The 22,835-nt window shown below is 40.6% G+C and overlaps 1 protein-coding gene across 1 annotated transcript in view; it reads left to right on the plus strand.

Annotated features, from left to right (window-relative positions):
• Positions 1–3,461: 3,461 nt before the first annotated feature.
• The window catches only part of LOC119793433 (synaptic vesicle glycoprotein 2B-like), a 49,412-nt gene continuing 30,038 nt past the window's right edge, over positions 3,462–22,835 (plus strand). The window contains exons 1-3 of the mRNA XM_038300649.1: positions 3,462–3,605; positions 15,282–15,780; positions 17,405–17,631. Of these exons, the coding sequence (XP_038156577.1) occupies positions 15,545–15,780; positions 17,405–17,631 (463 nt within the window). The 5' untranslated portion in view covers positions 3,462–3,605; positions 15,282–15,544. The remainder of the gene's footprint in view (positions 3,606–15,281; positions 15,781–17,404; positions 17,632–22,835) is intronic.

Raw genomic sequence — 22,835 nt, forward strand, 5'->3', positions numbered from 1 at the left:
AGAAGTTTCTTTTTTGCACAATGTCATATGTACTTCCTGTTCTGGTTTTATTCCATAGGTATTTAGTCAAAGCCTTTATGTTTGGTGTAATAAATGCTTCTCCTTTTCATAGCCTTCCTTCTTCCCGGACCTCATGGCTGCAGGTTGGGGACACTGCTCCTCTTCCATCACTGTTGTTACAGCTCAGTTTCTAAAGCTTTCCTACCTGGAGGTGAACACAGCCACTCCATAGCGAGGGCTCACTCTGACCTAAATAAGTCCAACACTAAACAGAGACTGTAGATATGCTTCATTCTATCTCTATTCTTCCATTCTGCAGAATCTGTTAGTTCAATCTCTAATGTTCTGCTCTTTCTGCTTTTTAAAAAAATATATAATATCAGCCGTGCTGCTGCCATCAACACCTTTGTTTGTAGATGTTCGAGATTGACCTGTTTTCCAGTGTGGTCCTGTTTTTCTGACTGTGACTGGCTGGATGTGCTCTCTTCATCCTCTGACATGGGAGCTGCCTTGGAGCTCGTCTGCTTGGCTGTGTCATTCCTGGACCGGGCCGCCTTTTCCAGCTGCTTTTTGTTTCTCTGCTTCTGTCTCCTTGAACCCCAGTCGGCCTCAGCAGATGGCTGCTCACACTGAGCCTGGTTCTGCTGGAGGTTTCTTCCTCTTAAAGGGGGTTTTTCCTCTCCACTTTCACTAAAAGCATGCTTAGTATGAGGAATTGCCTTCGAGTCAATGAGCTGATGCAATCAACTGGTTTTCCTTAGATAGAAAATGACTGGATGATCTGGTGAACTGTAAAGTGCATTGAGATGAAGTGTTGTAAATTTGGCGCTATAGAAATAAACTGAATTGTATTGATACTGTTGATTCTCATCAGTTGGAGTGAGAGAAAGCGATAATAACTGTCCTGTCTGATAAGAAAAGCACACAGAGCTCTAAAAAGGCTCCGTTTCTTTTCCCTGTCTTTAATTAGGCTGCTCTCTGCTGCGACTGAATCACATGAAAATAAATATCACCTGGAATCTGTTTTCAGGGGCGTGCACACATAGACACTAGGTGGTGCTAAAGCACTAGGAAGTTTGCCCTCTATCAAAGAAAATGCCCTTTTGAAACTCGTTTTTTTATTTTTTTTTTATTATTAATATTAAGATTTTACTGAGGTCGGTTTTGAAATGATCTTTTGAAAACCTGAGCCATTAAAAACGACTGAAACAATGCCCCGAAATGACCGACCTACTTGCGCACACCCGACCAGCCTCTCTCTCTTCCTTTGTCACGTGAACTCGCTCGGTCGCCCGCAGGGCATGCCAGATGCGCAGCATCATAGCAGTTTTCAGATAGCAGGAACGGTCGCTGACAGGCTGCTTCTCCCGTGCCCCATTAGCCAGGTAATATACAGATCAAGCAGAATCATTCTGTTGTGCATTAAAATGTCTCATTCAGCAGCACCAAACACGCATTTTGCCGACTGGTCACCAGATAAACTAGTTGTCTCCTTGTAAGATGCTATTTTACTTTTTATATTTTATATCCATATTTTTATCTTAAGTGTATACATTAGTCTATTTTATTGCATGACGTATACCCACAGTTTTTAGATATTTTTATAATTTTATTTACCTATTCCATATTATATGTTTCATGTTGCACGATTGTACCATAAAAAAATCCTAGTTTGTGAACTCCTTCACTAACAATGGCAATAAACCTGATTCTGATTCTGAAAGTTTTACACTGTAGCCCAAGTCAATGACAGATAACGTGAGGACGACCACATAGGCTACAAATAATTTTGGTAGAGTTTGCAATTGCAAATGTACGGACGAGGATTAGGGCCACTGAAAAAAAAAAATAATAAGTTAACTGATTTTTAAATTTTATTTCAGTTTAGTATGGGAAAAAAGTCAGAATGCTGACTTTAATCTCATAATTCTAACTTTTTTCTCATAATTCTGACTTTTTGCTGAGTATTCTGACTTTAATCTCAGAATTCTGACAATAAAAAAGTCAGAATTCTGACTTTTTTCCCATGTTAAACTGAAATAAAATGTAAAAATCAGTTAACTTTTTTTTTTTTCAGTGGCCCTAATCCTCTTCTGTACAAATCTATGTGTTAAGACAAACGTTTTCTGTTGTATAGGTTTTGTTAAGCAAAATAAATTAACACATTTTGGTCTCTTTATTGTCTCAATTGTATATTGATTTAGTAATTGCAGCATAATGCCAAGAAAGGAGGGTTAATCATAATGAAAAATCTTAAAAGCTTTATTTTTAAGTGGTTTGTGCAGCAGGTATTAAAATAGCTAATATTTTGTAGGCTACCATAAGTCATATCCACGTGACAAGACTTCCAGTCATGTTGCCCTAATAGCCCATTATTTAAACTAATGTGGCATATTTGTTAAAGCTATTATTATTATTATTATCATTATTATTATTATTATTATTATTATTATTGTCATGATGGTTATTATTAATATATTGTAGCCAGTCACAGCAGGGAAGCTCTATACCATCAACATATAACAGGACAGGAGATGAGGAAGAGTTCAGGGAAGACACAGAGACAGAAAAAGACCAGGATGAGGGAGAACAGATAGGTGAGGGAAAACAGGGAGATGAGCCAGATGAAAGAAGTATGCTTTAGTCTGTTCTGTTGGTGGTGTGACTTTTTTCCATTGAAAACTCACGTTTAGAGAATATTACAAATAAAAGTCAAATTTCATTCAACATGCGTTTATTTTTTTTTATAATTAAGTGTTACACGTGCGCTAAAAAGTGCCCCCCCCCCCCCTCCTGAGCACCTGCCCCCCCAAAATGTCTGTGCACGCCTCTGTCTGTTTTTAAGGTGGGACAGCAGGTTCTTCCTCTGCTTCCTCCTGGGAGACAGAAGCAGAAACCGACAGCAATATCTCCCAGCTGGATCACACGTATGATTTAAGCTTAAATGAAAAAACTGAATAAAACACTAATTTTTGGGGGGAGAAAACGGAAAGCAGGTCATGTTTCTGATAGGAGGGAAGGGTTTTGGGAGTAAATGGATCCCGTCTCAGTTTTCATCTTCTCCCTTCATCAATTAATGATGATTTTTTTACTGCAGAAAGACAGACTTGGGCAGCAAGAGAATAAATGTCACAAAAAGAAAAAAATGGAGGTTAAATGTCATTAAAGACTATATGAAAATAAAAGGAGGTAAAAAAACAAAGAGGTGTGTTCTCTGAATCACATCAAGCATCTCTGCTCCAAGTCAACACATCTGTCAACCCTCCTCCTCCTCCTCCTCTCTTCATCCCTCCACCCCCTCCCAGTCAACCATCTGCCTCATCAGATCCCCCCCTTCCCCTCACGGCAAAAAAGTGGCACGGTCCAGCTTATGTCTGAGCGCAGAGGACTGAACCACTGAGGGCGTGGCAGGGTGGAGAGGGCTGGGGGGCGGGGGGAGGAGCGCTGCAGTGAAACTGGGAGGGCTGGCAGCATCAGCAGCATCCTCTAATCTCTCAGCCTGTCCTCAGCGTACGATGCTCTTTACAAAGTCCGCAGCAGATTTATAGTTTCCTGATAAAAAAGGATTTACTTTGAGGTCCGGATCTTCAGTTCCACTGGTCCCGGTAAGAGAAGTAATTCCTTTTTGGGTCAGCTGGAGGTTTAAATTCTGTCTGGGTGAAATTTATTGTAACATTTGATCAAACATTAAATCATAAAAGATTTAACTAAAACAAAGATGTCAGGTCTTCATCTGAACTTTCTCCTCTTGTAAAGGAGGTAAAGCAGGAAAATAAGGATGAACAATGGAAGGAAGGACTTTCAGTTTTATTTCTCACATCAGATCAGGACCTTAGTCCGTTTCTGAGGAGCTGCAGAAGGTTTAAAGCATCTATTCAGCAGGGATTTAGTGCCATCAGCCTTATGCAATCACACACCAAAGCAAACACTCTTCTCACGTTACTATCCTTTTCACTCTGCATGTGAGCTCAAAGGAGCTGATTGTTACTGTCAACCCATCTGCTGTCTGTGGAGCGTACCTTTAAAAGCTGACTACACCTGAGAGCAAAAATATGATGCCTGAATTCTTCCTGGAAAACCAGCACGTCTTTCCTCCTACATGAATCTCCTCTGCTGACCTCCTTCATGATCCGAGAGAAGTCAGAGACTAAAAGCATCAGCATTCAGAGATTTTGAACCCTTTCCTCTGTAGATCTAAAAAGTTTTGGAAGCAGGTCTTTCAGCAGTTTGTTTGTGCTCCGGTTTCCTGTTTGTTATTTAGACAAATGAGTTAAAACTCTTCACAATTTATGTCCAAACTACCTCAAACACAGTGTCCTTCCTTTTTTAAAACTCAGAAAATCTAAAAAAAAGTTTTTGTTTGGTTAAAATGCCACCATATCCTCTCTGGAACCTGCTATGGTCCTGGAACTGACCCATAAACATACTACAAACCTTTGTTAACTGTAATGTGACTCAAATTCAGTCCATCTGTGATTTGAAAATCATCTTTTTTTTAAATTAAAGGCACACTATGCAACATTTTTCAGTTAATTAATGTGTTCCATAACGTTTTGGATGATTAAATGAGTCATTTCAGGTTGAACAAAAGTATTCTCGGCCGTCCTGGTGGTCTGTGGGGGAAATACCGCACTTGCAATTGCAGGAGCACTGACCCGCACCCACAGGCCCAGAAGTCTCGCGAGAGTCGGTCTTGCTTTACGGCGAGAACTGCTACACCACCCAGTTAAAAGCATGCTCGTTGCTAGCACAGTGGCGATCAATAAATCCAGAAAGACAGTACTTAAAATCATGTCATCTTATCTTCAACAAACTGGACTAAACCTAAGGATTTAAGGAAACATAAATAAGATCAAGTAGGTGGCGATAATGCTCCATTTGGTTGCAATTCGCCAGTAAAACAAGAAGAAGAAGAAGAAGACAGTGGCGATCTTTGTGCAGTGCTGCTTTCACACCGGACGCAGCAAAATCGCGTCTGCTGCTTCATTTTTACTGCTTGTACCAGTTAGTTCTGACGCACGGCTGAAGCAGCTTTGCTGCTCTGGCTGCGCGGTGCAAAAGTGTGTCTGACGCGCGTTGGGTTGAGCTTCACTATCCTTTCTCTGCCTTGCAGCTATATTTGCTGTGATCAGTGGGAATAAAGTAGTTTTAATATGTGTTTAAGTGAGAAAATACACCTGAAAACGTAATCAGTGCAGTCAGTTCATTCAGATTATCATCCTCCCTTACAATATTTTTTCTGTCGGAGCCGCTCAGACCCCCACATACCAGCGGTGCGCTGACAGTAGGAATCCCTTCATCAGCAGCCTCTGGCGGGTCACCTCCTCGCAGTTCACCGCGGCAGCTGGCAGGTGTTTTTCATCTAAATAATCCAAACTGCAGGCAGCAGGATAATAAAGCCAACATATTCTGCTGGCAGATTTCTGCATTTTAAGTTAATTTAGGCGTCAATAAACTGTTTAAGAGGAGTGATCATCAGCGCTGTGTCTCTCTCCCTGCCAGCTCCCAGATCAGCTTCTCTGATTGGTTGACGCGGCGCGTCGAGCAGCAAATATTAAATTTTTCCATCTCGAGCAGCTGCGCGTTTGCGGCGCGTCAGATGCTTAGTCATTTGTTGCGTTCGCCTGTCTGCTAAGCTCAAAACAACCGTGCCTGGCTTGACGGAGAAACCAGGAGAACAGCTGTGCATATTTACGACAGTGCACTTTTACTTTCGCCCTCTGGGGGGAGCCTCGCTGGAAAATCAACACCGGTTGCATAGTGTACCTTTAAGACTGTATTGCACAAGCCATTAAGTGCCCAGCCCTAATTTACATTGAAAACCATATATTGGCAGAATAAATCATCTGTTTAATAAAATCATCCTAAATCATTGGATTAATTAATATAAGGCAGCACAAATATTTATTGGTTTTAAAAGGCCTGGCCTCATTTAGCTTCCTGGTACATTCGGACATTCGAATGTAACGAGTACACAAGTGCCACCAGTAGTTCATAGGGTGAAGTGCATCCGACGCCACTGTCACCCCAATCCCAATTTTTTAGGTTTTTCTAACATCTGATTGGTTGAATGGTAAATGCCCCCTACTTATATAGCACTTTTTCAAGTCAGGAGGAATGGCGCCAGCAGGGGGTGGCCACCTCACTTGCCAGTGTAAATTGTAGTACTATCAGTTTAGCATTTCATCCCATTATGCACAGCCAGCGACGTAACACTAAAAATCACGCAATAAACCAATGAGTAGGTGTTAACGTAAGTCTTTATGATTTCTACAGGCAGGTTTACCACAATAATAGATTAAAACCCTGAAATTATGGCTTTTAGTTTCAGTGTGCCACCCCAAGATTTTTAGTGGCCCAATCTGGCCCCCGTATGAAACATTTCTGGAGGCGCCACTGCTTAGGAGACTTAATCAAAGTGTTTCACACTACATTCAGTCGTTCTCTCTCAAACACTGATGGTGGTGAGCTACACTGTAGTCACAGCTGTCCTGGGGCTCACTGACAAAAAGGCTGCTGAACACAGGGGCCACACGGCCCTCTGACCATCATCAGTAGAGGGAAGTTTCTTGCCTATATAGTTCAATGTCTTTGCCTGAGGACAAAACGACATTGAACCAACGACCCTCCTCTTGCAGGGCTGATTCCTGCATCGGATGCCACTGTCAAGTGTTTCTAAAAATTTGCATTTTTTTTTAGAAACATTCAATATTTTTTACTTTTAAAAACTTCTTTGGAGTAGCGAAAAATTAATTTAACATGAAAAATAAATTTTTTTCATATTTATATTTTTCAAATATTAACCTAGCCAATAAAAAAAAGAAAAATGAATAAACGAGAAGTTAATTGGGTCTGACTTCTGTGTTTATCTGGTTCGTCAATCTTTGCATTCTCCTTGGAGCTCATCTGGGCTTCACTCTGCAGAGGAATGGAGGAAGTGTAAATTGAGGGGGAGAGAATTTTGGGGCGGAGCCGAGTGCAGTGTAACTACACCTTGCAAAAAAATGAAAACTAACTGAAACTGTTATAAGAGTTTAGATAATGCAATAAAATGTACTGGATCTTAAGAGAAAAGGTGCTTATTTTCTGATTGTGTCTCTATCATAATGGATTCATATGAGTTGTAGTTTCCGTTTTCTTTTCTTTTTCGATGCATTGCATTACTTACACCAGCAGGTGGATGTTATGGCAATCGTGTAAGTTGTGTTGCTTCAAAGGTCTATCCTTATTTAGGATTTTATTTCTATTATTGTTAGTGTTTTTTAGTCTTGTAAGTCATATTACATAAAAGATTAAAACTATAACTAAAGCAAAAAAAAAAAAAAAAACTAAAAAATCTAACAAATACTGAAAACTAGATAAGTGGTAGATGGTAAAAACTGGAGGAAAATAAAAATGAACCTTGGCTGCTCATATCTGACGCTACAGTAGGAGGCGAGATGCACCACCTCTTTCTGCCCCACTGTGAAGCAGTAGACCTCCTACAGTCTGTTGTCTTCTTGCACGTCTCCTGCTCTATATAGAAACTCTATGCATTATTAATCTGCTCTAAATGACTGGGGTGATGGTGCTCTCTGCAGCTGCTTCAGTTTCCTTGCATCATACACTGTTTCCACCATCGTCACCAGCTACATGGTGCAGGTCTCCCAAAAGTACAAACCCTTCACTGTTCTGCTTTGATTTCTGTTCAGATGAGGGACTAACACGTGCATGAGGAGAAAAATCATGTCAAGATATCTTGTTAGTACCGAAATGTTGAGATCGTAGAATGCTAAAAAGCTTAAAACAGCAATAATTTATTTCCATCTGAGAAATAGAGGTCTATGTGTCTGATCCAAAACCAACAGAAAACAATCAATGTATGGACAAACATTTAATCCCTGCATTTTCTTCAGGTGATAAATATACGGTATAAAATAATATATATAGATTAATCTTAGATCAATAAAACTCCATGCTCTAACCCCAAAATGTAAAAATAAAGATCCTAGAAAACCTGCAAAATGTGTGATATGGTTTTGTAATGTGAATACCTTTATTGTCCCATAATTAGGAAATTTGTTCTCTGCATTTTAACCCATCCCCTTTGGGAGCAGTGGGCTGCCATTGTTTGGCGCCCCGGGAGCAGTGTGTGGTTAAGGGTTTTGCTTAGGAACCCAGAGTGGAGGCGCTGGGGATCGAACCAGGCACTTACAACCTTCTCAGAGCACGAGTGCACTGCTCTAAACACTAGGCAAACACTCCCCTATTTTGATCAGTGGTTCCCAAATATTATATTAGCATAACAAAAATAAAGACTGGGACCCTAAACAAATACATATAACGACGTCCCTCAATTCTTATCTATACTTTTGAAGCAAAGATGTGATATTTATTAATTTAATAACATTTTATTATTTGATTTATAATTTTAAATATATTTTTAACAATTAATTTTTAATTGTGCATTTTACAATTGAATGTACATTAGATAAAAAAATAATGCAAACAATAAGAAGAATAAATAATTGCATGCTAAATCTATTTTTTTATGGGACATTAAAATTTATTTACTCTATGATGTATTTTGCCTCTGTTAAAAAAACAGGCTGAGGGAGGAAGACTAATTAAACTACTGAAAAATGATCCTTCTCCAACAGTACTTCACCCTTAAAGCTAATAAGTGTCATGACTCTGTACTTTTTGGTTCTGTTTAAGTTTTCTTTTTGAGTTTTCAGCTATACTTCTTATTCTTGTCTTTCTGTGTTTTCTAGTTTATTAGTTTAATTTCCATTTTGTGTTATTTCTAGTTGTTTTGAGTTATTTTGTATTTCTTGAGTTACTCTCTGTTGCCCCCTTGTGTTTGTTTCCTTTCCCATTGGCTTGCTTCTAGATGCTTCTATCCACACCTGTTCCTTGTCAGCTCATTAGTCCAGTCTTTGTTCTGTCTCCCATATATACTCTCCTTTTGTTGTTCCTCAGTGCTGGTACCTCGTTAGCTTCTCATGCACGTTTTCCCTGATGTCTCATAGATACATTTTTTTTCCTGTATTTGTTATTTTGGATATTTGAATTCCTGTCTTAGGCTGCTCAGTGGAGCAGTGGGTAGCAGTGCGGTCTTATAGCAAGAAGGTTATGGGTTTTATTCCCGGCCCGGGGCTCCCCTGAGCTTACATAGGTTCTCTCCAGTGACTCCATCTTCCTCCCACAGTCCAAAAACATGACTGTTAGGTTAATTGGCTTCTCTAAAGTCTTCTTAGATGTGAGTGCGTGTGTGAATGGTTGTTTGTCCTGTTTGTCTCTGTGTTGCCCTGTGCTGGACTGGCGACCTCGCAGAATGTACCCCGCCTCTTGCCCGTAGACAGCTGGATATAGGCACCAGCACCCCTCGTGACCCTGTTTGGGATAGTCGGATATCCGGAAAATGTATGGATGGATTCCTGTCTCACTTTCTTCATTAAATCTACAAAACCTCTTCCTCCTCACCTCTTGAAATTTTGAGGACCCTATTCGGGTTCTCAAAACCTAAACCCAACCAATGTTTTGTTTCCAATGTTTTAATCCCCTTCTTTTCCTTTTTTTCCCCCATTACTTGTTACTCTTGACTTTGAAAATGACTTTGAAGTCCATACTGCTTATGGTACGCTTGGCTGTAGCGTGTTGTTACTGACTTTCTTGCTGTGAAAGATATTTGGGACAGACTTCCTTCCAATAAAGATTTGGTATTTTGAGGTTTGTTGGACATTTGTTTATCTCTGTAGGTCCTGATACATTTGCCTTTTAAACACGATGGACCCATAGGTGGGTTCATTTTAGACAGGTGTCTAAGCTAAACAAGCCGACAAATGATTTTCTCACAAATATTTATGGTTTTATCCACATCCAGGATGGTGTCAGGAATCAGTTTCATGTTCAGTAAACAGGCAGAATCCAACAGGAGCCAGAGGACAGGTCAGGCAAACAGATCAGAATGGGAACAGGCAGGCTCAGAGTTCCAAAGGTAGAACGAGTCAAGATCAGGCACTCAGAAAACACTTAAGCTGAAAGACTCTCACCAAGGGGTCGAATAATCTGGCACTGATGATTGTTAAAAGGCAGGTTAAGTAGAGGCTGGAGCAGGTGAATGGTAATGAGAAACTTGATGGAAATAGGTAGGTGCATGAAATGAGTAATCAGGGCAGTCATCTGAGCCAAGACCATGACAGTTATCAATGACAACTCATGATTTCACTCCTTTTATCTTGTGTTTTTCTTTTAGTGTTGCATTCTATCCTGGTATATATGCGCTCATTTTGTCCACTCCAAAGAAGTGTAATATCCAGATGTCTTTTGCCCAAAAGAAAATGTGTTGTGATAATCCACCAAAACTGTTTTTTTTTCCATAGAAAATTAAAAATATTTAAGGAGGGCCGGCCCTCGCACGCTGAAGTTAGTATCACAGATTACCAGTTCAAGCCTGGCCATGTAAACATAGCTAGTGATCTGTCAAAAGGGAGATTTTCCTCTCACTGATGCAGCATGGATGATCGGTGTGAGGGATTGCTACCAAGTCAATTATAAAATGTTATTAAATGTCTACCTGGTCTATATGCTCATCCAGGAAGAACAAACCCTGCAAAGTCATTGACTGGATGAAATCAGCTATTTATCATAGATAGAAAATGTTCAACCAATCTAAACCAAGTTCCATGAAAAAACAAGCTAAAACGTTCAGCCCTGGACAGAAATTATATCCCCAGTTGGTTTTTCTCCTCATGCTGCTCATCCAAACCTATCTTCTTTGGTCTCACCCCTCCAGCAGACATCTTTAAGGATGTTTTGGCGATATAGAGCTGTTATTTCCTCTCCACACTCAACTGATGAATCAATATTCACTTTTTAAAAGACTTTGCTCTTAGATCATATGATAGAGCATCAATTTCTCCTTATTTTCCATTGTTCCGTCAACATTTAACAAGAACATGGAGTGATAAACAATCTGATGATGTAATCAGGGTGAAGGATGCTGTTTGGCTACCTGCCAAACACCTGTGACAGATTCACTGTTTATGAGATTTTTATAAACTTTCTTTAAATCCTTTCGCCTCTTTTGTCTGTTTATTTATATTTTGCTGTCCGCAGATATTAAACAGACTAAACTGTTTGCTATACCTTTTAGTAATTTATTATGACCATATTACCCTCCTTTACTTCATCCTCTCCTTGTTTGATTAATGAATTATAAAGTTTCCAGCAAAAGACATTAACATCCTCCCAGCATCCCATTACAGCCGCATGGTTCGCACTGTTTTAAGAGAAAGTAAAAAAGGCCTTCTATCAATATCTCCACTTGAGCCATATCGGCTTCCAAAGAACTAAATTAATTAAATTTTAGTAATAATTCAAATTATATAATCCACATTTATCATGTAGGGAGCAGATTGAAAGCAAACTTTGAGATACCTGTTAAAATTGGTTTAAAAAGTAAGTTCTGACAAAACCGATTTGTGTCATGATGCTTTTAAGAGATCTGACCCACAAGCAGTAAACTACTCAGAGAACCAGGGGAAAAGTTTAACAGGTTTATTGAGGTGAACCACAGGGGGTGGAATCTGGAACTCAGAGAGTTCTAGAAGTGAGAAGGGAAGTTCACAGTGATTAGTTCAGGGGCCGTAGGAAATTGGATTGAGTTCTTGAATACAGTGGAAAAGTGGTTTATCCAGAGGAAGGGGAACTCGTTGGAGGGTGGACAGGTTGGTTTTGGTTGGACCCTGAGGAGCAATTGAGCAGACCGCCACTTAGATTTTCATAGGAACTTGAATGGGTTGTGTGGAGGTTTTTCCCCTGCTCAGTGAGAACACAAACGAGAAGGCCAAACATCCAGTTTGCAGGAAGGCTTCCTGCCGAAAGGCAAAGACAAAAAAACAACGTTAAACTCAGTGAAACAAAGGCTCAGGTTAGACTCAGCTAATCTCAGCTTTGCTAGAGTACCCAAAACTGGCAAACACTCTGGCGTCAAGATAGTGGCAGTCAACAGCTCAAATACTCCTCAGTGATGAACCAACCAGCCGCAAGTGTGCAGGAGGACCAACAAGGACGGGGCACCACCTGGTGGTGGAGGGAGAGACAAACACAAAAACAACCCACACAAACTGTATTCCTAACAATTTGGAAAAGATGCTTCTGTCTAAGCTGTGATTTTTATAATCCTCCTATTTATATGTAGCTTTTTTATTATACTTTTTACTTTGATTAAGTAGAAGTTGCCCAGACTGTCTGATCACATCATTTAAAATGTTTAATCTAAAGTTTTAATCCTACATTTACTGAGAAATTGAGTAGCTATTTTAGCACCTTTTGACTCCTCCTTGAGTTTTTTTTACCTTCCACCTTTATTTTGGTGAGATGATGATGAAGTTGTGCTACTTTTACTTCTAGTGCTAGGTTACCCTATCTTTTCCACACTAGAAGAATCGATGATGTTGATGACATTGCATCTCTACTTCAAAAACTCCCAGCCATGCTGTGCTACATCATTGTCTCTGTCACATGACCAAACACAGATCACATGTCCAACCCCCTACACCCCCCTCCTGGAACACAAGATGGAAATAGACATTGGTTATTAACATAATCCCCGCTTTAGTTATTGGACAATGACTGAGCAGTCTGATACTGGCATCAATGTCTATATATCGTACATCTCTATCCTAAGGGTTGTGATCAGAGTATAGAGGAAAACGTTGTGGGCACCACTCTGCAGCGCCGGGTCACATTAAATCTCAATGGGTGGATAAACAAAGCTGGTTTGTTTATAACAAAGTGCAGTAATAACCCAGCAGTTTTTTCCCTCTCTGCTAATGCTGCTCTGCTGGTAATCTAATGGACTAATGTTGTGTGATCAGCATCAGCCTCAAGGGGAAGAGAAAAACCACAGAGGCATCTTTTTCTAACACTAATGTTTGCTGTTTTGGCTGATCAACAAAGTGGAAAACTGCTCTGCACTTTATCATCTATCATCTTAACTCTCATGTCAGACAACACTGAATTTACTCCAGTCTATCAATGACCTGCGGCCCATCAGATTAAAATAATATATTTTTACTCAGATAACTTGGAACCAAGAGAACACTTTGATGTCTTTAATTCTCTCCTATAAGACTTTCAGAAAGTTTGGGAAAGAATTCAGGTTTTTATGTTTATCTTAAAAAGATTAATAGAGACATGAACATGAACGTCGTAACAACATTGAAAATTATCTGACCTCATCTAACTTGTGCTACTTTTATTCTAATTTTGTCCATTCAGGGATTTGTAGCAAATTAACACAAAAAAATTAAGTTAAAAAATCCCACAAAAAACCCTAACGCTACCTTTTAATTTAAAGGTATAGTGGAGGATTTTTCATGAATTTTTGAAAAGACCTTCCCTCTCCACTTAAAATAAATGCACGTGCACAACCTTGTACAAGCCCGTCAGAGGGAACGCCTATTAAATGCGTGTGAGAGTGTGCACAAGCCCATTTCTCCTCGTGCACGCTCTGTTTAAAAGTTGCTGTTTGCATCGCTCATTCAAGCTTACTTTCCAGAAGATTTGCAATTTTTCCACTCTTTCAGACTCACCACTGGCAAGTTATAACGGGGACGAGCACATAGGATGCCCTTACATAAACATATCACCAGAATGATTGACAATTAGGAGCATGGATGCAAGATGCAAGAAGTAACTTCAGCATCCAATCACAAAACTGCTGCAGTGGCGCATCAGATGTTTGTAAAGTGAGCTCCTCTGGTGTGACAGCGGTGACAATCACACAAAAAAAGATGGTGGGCCAAGCAGGAGCTTGTGAAAGGTCTAACTCAGGGAAGTGGGCTTACCACTTGGTCCTAGTGACCAAGACGCTTATCTGTGTACTGTAGCGTAACATTATTTTTGGACAGTAAAAAGTGCTGGGGAAAATCGCCCCCTCCAAATGACGTCCATGACCCAAACATGGAGAACATTCACGACTGTCCATGATTAGGACCACTTATTTTGATGATCCATCTGGATAAAGAACATCCTTCACTATATCTTTAGGAGCAGACTTAAAAGAAATGCAACAAGTTTAATGGGTCTCTTATAAGTGCCTGAATGGAGGCTGGGAGGCTCCAGGCTGTATCCTGCTTTTCATCCAGCGGCCTTTAAAGCCTCCTATCTCTTTGTGACAAAAAAAAAATCCACAGTTTTTGTAATCATTCTTGGTGTTTTAAAAAAGCTTGATATACAATATAGCATGACAAGAGCCTTCAGAAGAAAAAGTGGCCCATAGCATAACTAATCCTCTATTATGCTTATGAACACATTAGGCACATTTTCTCAGTTTGATCCCTGGTTGTTACTGTGTTTTCCTGATTGATACTCTTGTTGCTATAGAAAAAAAGGGTCTTAAGCTTCAATCAAGCAGCTTTTATTAATCTCTGCCAGGGAGAACAGATGCAAGTTTTTGCCAGTTTTCTGTCTTTTTCAGTCATCAGACAAAGTGTTGCACTCTTTAAGCTGTGAGGGAGACCTTAATCCACTCACATTTCAGACAGTTAATGTTAAAATAACCTTGAATTAAAGGAGTCTGGCTCCATTTCCAAAATATCTCATACTAAAAAAACAGCTTATCAGGCATTAGTATAATAAGCCTCAGGCTTGGGCTGGTCTAGCAGGTGTTGCCTGACGAATACTTTGATGCTGTTATAAAAACAAAACTTGGTTCCAGGTAATTAGAGATTCGCTTCCATACAGAAAGCCCATATTCTTATCTTCAGCTACCACAGTATAAATGTCAGATTAAATAATACTACTTATACTTCAGCGATAGTATCAAGGTGCAACTTTAGTGTATCTCTTATACTATATCCGTTGGTTGTGCTGTTCTTCTTACATCTCTTTGCAGGTGATGAAGCAGACTGAAGACGTTCTATCATTGTCTCTCTTTCATCTCTTCTTTCTTTCATCTTTTCTCCTTTTTCCTGTTTTTCTTTCCTGTTCTATTTACATTGCAGTGTCCATATAATCTGTAATACTCCCTGCATAATCTTAATAATTCTATTCATATGCATAAATCAATGGCGATAGCTGTACTGCTCCACTTGTGAAAGCAAAATCTTTTGGGCCCTTTTTTGGCATCAAGACAATTATTCTTATTGCCAAACGGCCAGAAAGGTCACTGTTAAAAAAAAAAAAAAAAATATTCAGTTTATAAAATGGAAGAAAATTGGAATAGATGAGATTTTTTCCCACCACACTGTGAAATCACGATGACCTAATCGATATATATTTTTTTATTTCAGAGTCAAACTTCAACCCCAGGGGTTTCTTGGCTTCCAACCAACAATATCTCATTGCAGAGACTTTGACTTCACCCTCTGTGGGAAATGAATGGGAGGCACAACAAGTTGTCGAAACAAATGATAAATTCTCTCTACAGAATTTAGATTTTAGTCACCAAAAACCACATGCAAGAGATTCCCTTCTGTTACCTGATTGAGGAGACCACAAACAATCTGGACGAGGCCTTTTGGATACTTCATCTATAGATAACAACCCAGCTGCAATGGCAGACCATTACCAAAACAACACATATCACCAAGGAGGCGGGGACAGTTATGGGACTTACGGGGAGGGCGGCGGTCATGATGGATACGGATACCAGGCAGATTATCCTCCTCAAGAGGAGGACGCAGCGAGCGACGTGACTGAAGGACACGATGAGGAAGACCAGATGTATGAAGGAGAGTACCAGGGGATCCCACATCCTGACGAGGTCAAAGCTGCGCAGAGAGCTGCACGGTGAGGCACTGCACTGTTTAAACCTTCTGCAGAAAGTTCTCTAAGCACGAAAACTTTCAGGATTTCAATTAAGATGAGGTCCGGGCTTTGACTGGGCCACTGGAAAACTTAGTTTCCTCTCTACACAGGCTGGGTGCTGTCTTTTAGATTGTTGTTCTTCTCTGTTGCCAGGACATCCTTACATGTCTCTCTAGGATACTTTAGTACCTATAGGAGTTCCTGCTCCGCTCAAGACGTGACTTAAAACAAGCTCAAAACATCAGTTTCTTCTAGTGTATCGCTGGCACTGTTACCGGTTTTTTTGTCAGAACGCTGTTTGGTTTTCTCCAAACCTGGCTCTGCTCGTTGTGGCCATTCATCCCTAGAAAATCACGACAGAAGTATAGCACTGCATTTTGATGAGGAGCGCCACCTTATGGCAGCCTGAGTTCATATTTCTTGTTCTCTGATGTATTGTTTAATCTAGACAGTTGAGTGCGTCCTCATCATTACCAGGAACTCTGTGAAGTCTCAATTTGCTGATTCTTTTAGCTACAATGTAGTGCTGCCAGTGGCCATCAGGGGAGCTAAAACTTACAGATCTAGCTCCCCTAGTGGCTGAAAGTTAAACAGCGTTGCATTAAACTTTAAACTGTGCAGCAGAAGAAAAAACAAACCTCTCAGAGAATAAAAATACTTTGCAAGTAAAACGTTGGATATATTCCGGTTGAAAATAAAAAAGCAAAACAACCCCCCCACCTCCAGAAAAACTGCTTCCGGTTGATAGAGCAAAATATTATTGACTGCTTCATCATCCCCTCCAGGGCCATTTTTTTTCCAATCCTGCTGGATTCTTTTTGCTCTTCCCCTTCTCTTCTTTTTCTTTTTTTCTTTATTTGTTGATTCCAAACAGCTTAAAGGTGCATGCTGCCACCAACTGTACAATGTAGCTCTGGATTTACCGACTTTGACTTTTTAACTTAGTATTATTTTAAATAAAACCCAGATAATCCTAATAATCCTAATTTCCTTTCTTTCCCAGCCTATTCCTAATATTCACCGTAAACTCCATCGTCTCAATTGTTTTTGCTTATTTTTACTACTTATTTTACTACTTTACTTCTATGGCAACATTACTGCACCCCTCATTAGCCAGGCATAACTAAGTAAAGTAAGTAAAAGTGAAATCTATTTGTATTGCACTTTTCGCAGATAAAAATCACAAAGTGCTTCACAGCAAAAATGTAATACAACAAAACAATGTAGAATACAATGTATAGCAACATTTTAAAAACAGATGGAAACATACAAACAAAGCCATCAAAACCACATGTCTAATAAAAACACCTGCTTAAATAGCATCGTCTTCAGTTGCTTTTTAAAAGAATCTACACAATTCATACAGCGTAAAGAAGGAGGCAAAGCATTCCACAGCCTTTGAGCCACTGCCTGAAATTAACGATCCCCTCTGGTTTGTGGAACAATGTTTGGCCCGTTGACCTCAGACTATGGGACGGAGTATAGAGCTCTATCAGCCCAGAGATGTAGGGAGGAACTTGACCATGCAGGGCTTTAAAAGTAAGAAAAAGGATTTTAAATTGGATTCTATCAGGTTCAAATGTTGTGTCTCTTTTCTATGTTTCAGAGCAAAGTCCAGAGAAGGCGGTAGTGCCGCTTCTGAACTTGAGGAGTTGTCAGAGCAGTATGAAGACATCATGGAGGACTGTGGCCATGGGAGGTTCCAGTGGACGCTCTTCATTGTGCTGGGTTTGGCGCTGATGGCTGACGGAGTCGAATGCTACGTGGTTGCCTTCGCTCTGCCATCGGCAGAAAAGGATCTCTGTCTGTCCAATGCAGAGAAAGGAATGCTGGGTAAGAGCTGAGATTATAAATCCCACTGAATATTTCCTCTGTGTCACACTGGAGTTGTAGTTAGCTTTGTTTCGTTGCAGCAAAAAAAAGGTCCCAGGTTCAAACCTCAGTCAGCAATGCTTCTCTGTTTGGAGTTTGCATTTTTTCAATATACAGTTGGGTATAACTGTTCCCCAACCACAGTCTAAAGTATGGATTTTAGGTAACTGTCCACTGTGCATGCCCCTTAGATCTTGCCCTGCCTTGGGTCCAGGGCAGGCCAGTGCAAGTAGCTATTACCTTTAAGGCATATAAACAAATAACTGACAGCAGAAAATTAAAAACAAATAAAAAAACAGAAAAAGAATACTCCACTTCTGTACATGGCTATCTCCTATCTACAGCACTCATTTGGCAAGTGGCATCCCTCATATGCATATGTATATCATACATATGTATAAGCTTATAACATCATCCAATGTTGGTCCTTGGGCAAGACCATGAAGGCTGTTGGCCTACATCAAAAAATGAGAGTGAATAATCATAGAAACATAAATGCTCAGATGTCGTCACTCAAACAAGGTCTGCCTGAAGTGTTGAGGAACCAGGAAATGATGACAAGTGGGCTTCTTGAACAAGAAGACAATGGACACAGGAACATAATAATGCATTACTGGAATGCTATTATTCCAGTAACTCTTACTGGCAGCGCTATATGAAAAGGCTATGGGAACTATGGAAGCTTCTCAATACCCACATTCTGAAATAACAGCTAAATGCCTAGTAGCTCAATGTTCCAACAACCACATCCCAGTTTTGCGTATCCCGGACCCGTGACATAATCAATGACCCATCACACCCCCACCTGGGACTGCTTTCCCTGCTGACCTCTGGAAAGAGGCTTTGCAGTATTCTATGCAGGTTCAGGAGATCCTGCAACAGTTTCTTCCCCACGGCGATCAGACTGCTGAACTGTTAAAAAAACTCTAAATCATGTCACAAACTTCATTACACTGATAACACCAAACCAGAAATACTGCATATTTTCATCATATTTATTAATGCTCTGAACTTCCATATCAATGCGTTTTTGCACCATGTTTTTTTTTCTCCCACACTGTTTACATTTGGTCACTGCTGCACTTCATGGATTGGAAATGTTCATTTACCGTCTGAAAGCTGTACAAAATGTATACAAAAATACAATAAAAGTTATCTAAGTCTAGGTTTCACAGTTAGGGTACCAGTAGATCCAACAAATGCAAGCAGTGGGGGACCAAGACACAAGGTCGGATGGGGGTTCCAACATCAGTCCCCCTGATGCCCATTGATGCAAGAACAACTGACCTAAGAAATAGGAAATAGGAAAAGTAAGGGGCTAGCAGATGATCTACTGGATGATGTGACTAACTACGATCCCTAATGTGACCATCGAAAAAAAACAGTGAGCTGATAAATAGTACAGCACTAGAGATCCTAGAAAAGAGCGTCCGTAGTGGCCAATGTAATTCTCCCAGAAGAGATTGGAAGCCAAAATCAGGTAAAATCGAAAGACGTAAACCAACTGTCTGAACTCCAGAGGGAATAATCTGGCAAAGGAAGGCTGCAGAAATACAAATAGATGCCCATTTGTGAGACCCTGTAAACTGCCAAGCAAAGACTCCAAGCCTTGGATGCCAAAGAGATGAAAGCCAGATGAGTGAACAGGCTGTTCTCCAATGAACCAGCTAAGATGTTCTCCCAGTGGGAGGGTAAAAACACACGAGCCAACCCACCAAGGATAGTCCTTGAATAATACTGGAAAAGAGTCTGGGAGAAAGAAGCATTGCAAAATCAATGATGCAAAGTGGTTAAACAACCTAAGAGTTGACTGCGCAAATCTGTCTGAGCAAGGTCCAGTCAACATCACAATGGCAGACCTCCAACAAAGACTCTCAGGTATGAAGAACTGAACAAAATCAGGCCTGGACATGATCCAAACCTACTGGCTGAATAAACTGACTTATCTCCATGAATGCCTAGCAGCACAGATGACCTGGCTTTTGAAGAGTGGTGCCCACACTGAAGGGCTGACTGGGGGTTGAACATTCCTGATAATGAAAGCCCTCAAGAAGGGGACAACCCCAACCAACTATCAGCCAATAAACTGTCTCTCCACAACATGGAAGCTCCTGTCAGGCATCATAATGGCAATGACAAAAAACAAGGAAGAACACATGACAGAGACACAAAGAGGTATGGGTAAAAACACCAGCGGAGCCAAACACCAACTGCTGGTTGACATAACAATCGCCAGAGACTGTACAACCAGGCAAACACACCTGTGCACAGCCTGGGCTGATTACAAGAAAGTCTACAACTCAATGCCACACATGGATCCTGGAATGCCTGAAGGTGTCAACAGCACTCTATGAGTCTTCATCGCAAACTCCAAGGGGCTGTGGAAAACCACACTTGAGACAAACTTTAAGCCCCTTGCAAAAAGCTCCATCAAATGTGGAATATATCGAGGAGATTTTCTGTTACCCTTGCTGTTCTACATAGGCCTGGACACCCTCAGCCAAATAATCAATAACACTGGCCAAAGATACCAACTCAGAAATGGGGCCACTATCCGCCACCTCCTCTACATGGATAATATCGAGCTGTATTCTAAGAGTGAATGAGATATTGACTCACTGATCGACATTACCAGGATTGACAGCAGGGACATTAAAAAATCTACAGATGAGAAAAAGACACATAATAACAAGTAGAGAATGAGCTAAAGAAGTGTTGTTTTTATTTAATCAGAGTCATTGATGCATATTGAGGGGCATGATGGCTTGCAGGCTGGAGTCTGGCTTTTAGAAGGCGGATGATGACTTATAGGCTGGAATCAGGCTTTTAGAAGTCGGATGATGACTTCTAGGCTGGAATCAGGCTTTTAGAAGACATATGATGACTTATAGGCTGGAATCAGGCTTTTAGAAGTCGGATGATGACTTACAGGCTGGAGTCGGGCTTTTAGAAGACATATGATGACTTACAGGCTGGAGTCAGGCTTTTAGAAGGCCTATGACCGTTTACAGGCTGGAGCTGTGCTTTTAGAAGGCTTATGATGACTTACAGGCTGGAGTCAGGCTTTTAGAAGACGTATGATGACTTACAGGCTGGAGTCAGGCTTTTAGAAGGCTTATGATGACTTACAGGCTGGAGTCGGGCTTTTAGAAGGCCTATGACCGTTTACAGGCTGGAGCCGTGCTTTTAGAAGGCTTATGATGACTTACAGGCTGGAGTCAGGCTTTTAGAAGGCTTATGATGACCTATAGGCTGGAGTCGGGCTTTTAGAAGGCCTATGACCGTTTACAGGCTGGAGCTGTGCTTTTAGAAGGCTTATGAGGACTTACAGGCTGGAGTCAGGCTTTTAGAAGACGTATGATGACTTACAGGCTGGAGTCAGGCTTTTAGAAGGCTTATGATGACTTACAGGCTGGAGTCGGGCTTTTAGAAGGCCTATGACCGTTTACAGGCTGGAGCCGTGCTTTTAGAAGGCTTATGATGACTTACAGGCTGGAGTCAGGCTTTTAGAAGGCTTATGATGACTTACAGGCTGGAGCCGTGCTTTTAGAAGGCTTATGATGACTTACAGGCTGGAGTCAGGCTTTTAGAAGGCTTATGATGACTTACAGGCTGGAGTCGGGCTTTTAGAAGGCTTATGATGACTTACAGGCTGGAGTCGTGCTTTTAATATGCCAATCAGGCTGACAGGCTGATGGCAGGTGTTGAACAGGCTGGAGGCAGGTAGAATAGACTGGTGACATGCAGAGGCGTCCGACCAGAGAGTTATATGCTGATAAGAATCCAGTTTGGACAGAGCAAGCACAGGAACTCAGGAATGCAGGCTAGCACACAGTCACTGGGTTGAAACTTATGCAGACAAGGAGGAAACAATCTGGCAAAGACTGCCAGGCAGCAGAGATGGGAAGTAACGAAGTACAAATACTTCGTTACTGTACTCAAGTAGATTTTTCTGATATTTTTACTTTACTTTACTACTTATTTTTATGGCGACTTTTTACTTCTACTCCTTACATTTTTACACAAATATCTGTACTTTCTACTCTTTACATTTTAAAAATTGGCTCGTTACTTTAGTTTTGAATCATTTCAATGGAGTTACCGTTATTATTTTTCATGTCATCCATACCAAATTCAATCTAATTGGATGGGAATCTATCTGCATTTGACGCACCACTACAAGATGAATCGACAGATTCGGCGATATTCATTCGCGGCAAATCATTGCAGCTTGGTGGCGGTGGCGTTAGCATAGTAGTATGGATGACGAGATGATTGAAAATGAACACAACAGAGATCTAGTCCTATTGGCAGACATCCATTTAAAATGTAGGCAATGGCATGAAAAAAGTGGTTTCTACTTTTACTTTTATACTTTAAGTAAATTTACAAGCCTGTACTTTGTTACTTTTACTTGAGTAAAGAAGTTTAATCAGTACTTCCACTTTTACCAGAGTATTTTTTAACACAAGTATCTGTACTTTTACTCAAGTATGGAAAGTGATTACTTTTGCCATCTCTGCCAGGCAGACAGCTACTGGGCTGGAGGAATGAGGTTAATGGGAAAGAGGCAAGTGCATCTGCTCACTTTGATCAACTGACTGGAGCAGAACAGAGAGTGGTTTAGCTCAGCAACACCAAACTTAACGAAACAGGCAGGATTCATCACGGAGATGGATGGGGGATTACGGTTTTCTTCTCCTGGAGTTTTGAAGGATCTAAGCTGAAAGCTGTTTACTTATTGCTTCATATGTGCTCAGTATCATGACAAAAGGAACCAGAACCTCGATGAAAGCAGCCTCTGCAGGGTTCCCAGGTTCCTCTATAGTGATCCATGTTTTGCCTTTATGTTTGTGTATTGTATTCGTGTTTAAAGTATTTATTCGATTTGCTGGTCTACTTTTTTAAAAACAGTGTACTTAAATGTACTGGTAAAGTCACAGTACCTTAACTTTTTGCAAAGGTCTCTCTGGATAGAACCAACTCTCGTCCTGGGATTTAGGAGGCTCTACCTTGGCCCTATTGTGGCTCTACAATACATTATGCCTCATCCAAAACGATTAGGTTGTCCTGAGATTTTTTCTGCATTTCTGCAACTAGATATTTGGGCTGCTGGAGGACATAGGGACCACTTTTCCTCATTCTGCTTCATTCTATATCTGTTT

The sequence above is a fragment of the Cyprinodon tularosa genome, unplaced genomic scaffold, assembly GCF_016077235.1.
Source record: "Cyprinodon tularosa strain WSP-4 unplaced genomic scaffold, ASM1607723v1 ctg452, whole genome shotgun sequence".
In the NCBI taxonomy this organism is placed as follows: Eukaryota; Metazoa; Chordata; class Actinopteri; order Cyprinodontiformes; family Cyprinodontidae; genus Cyprinodon; species Cyprinodon tularosa.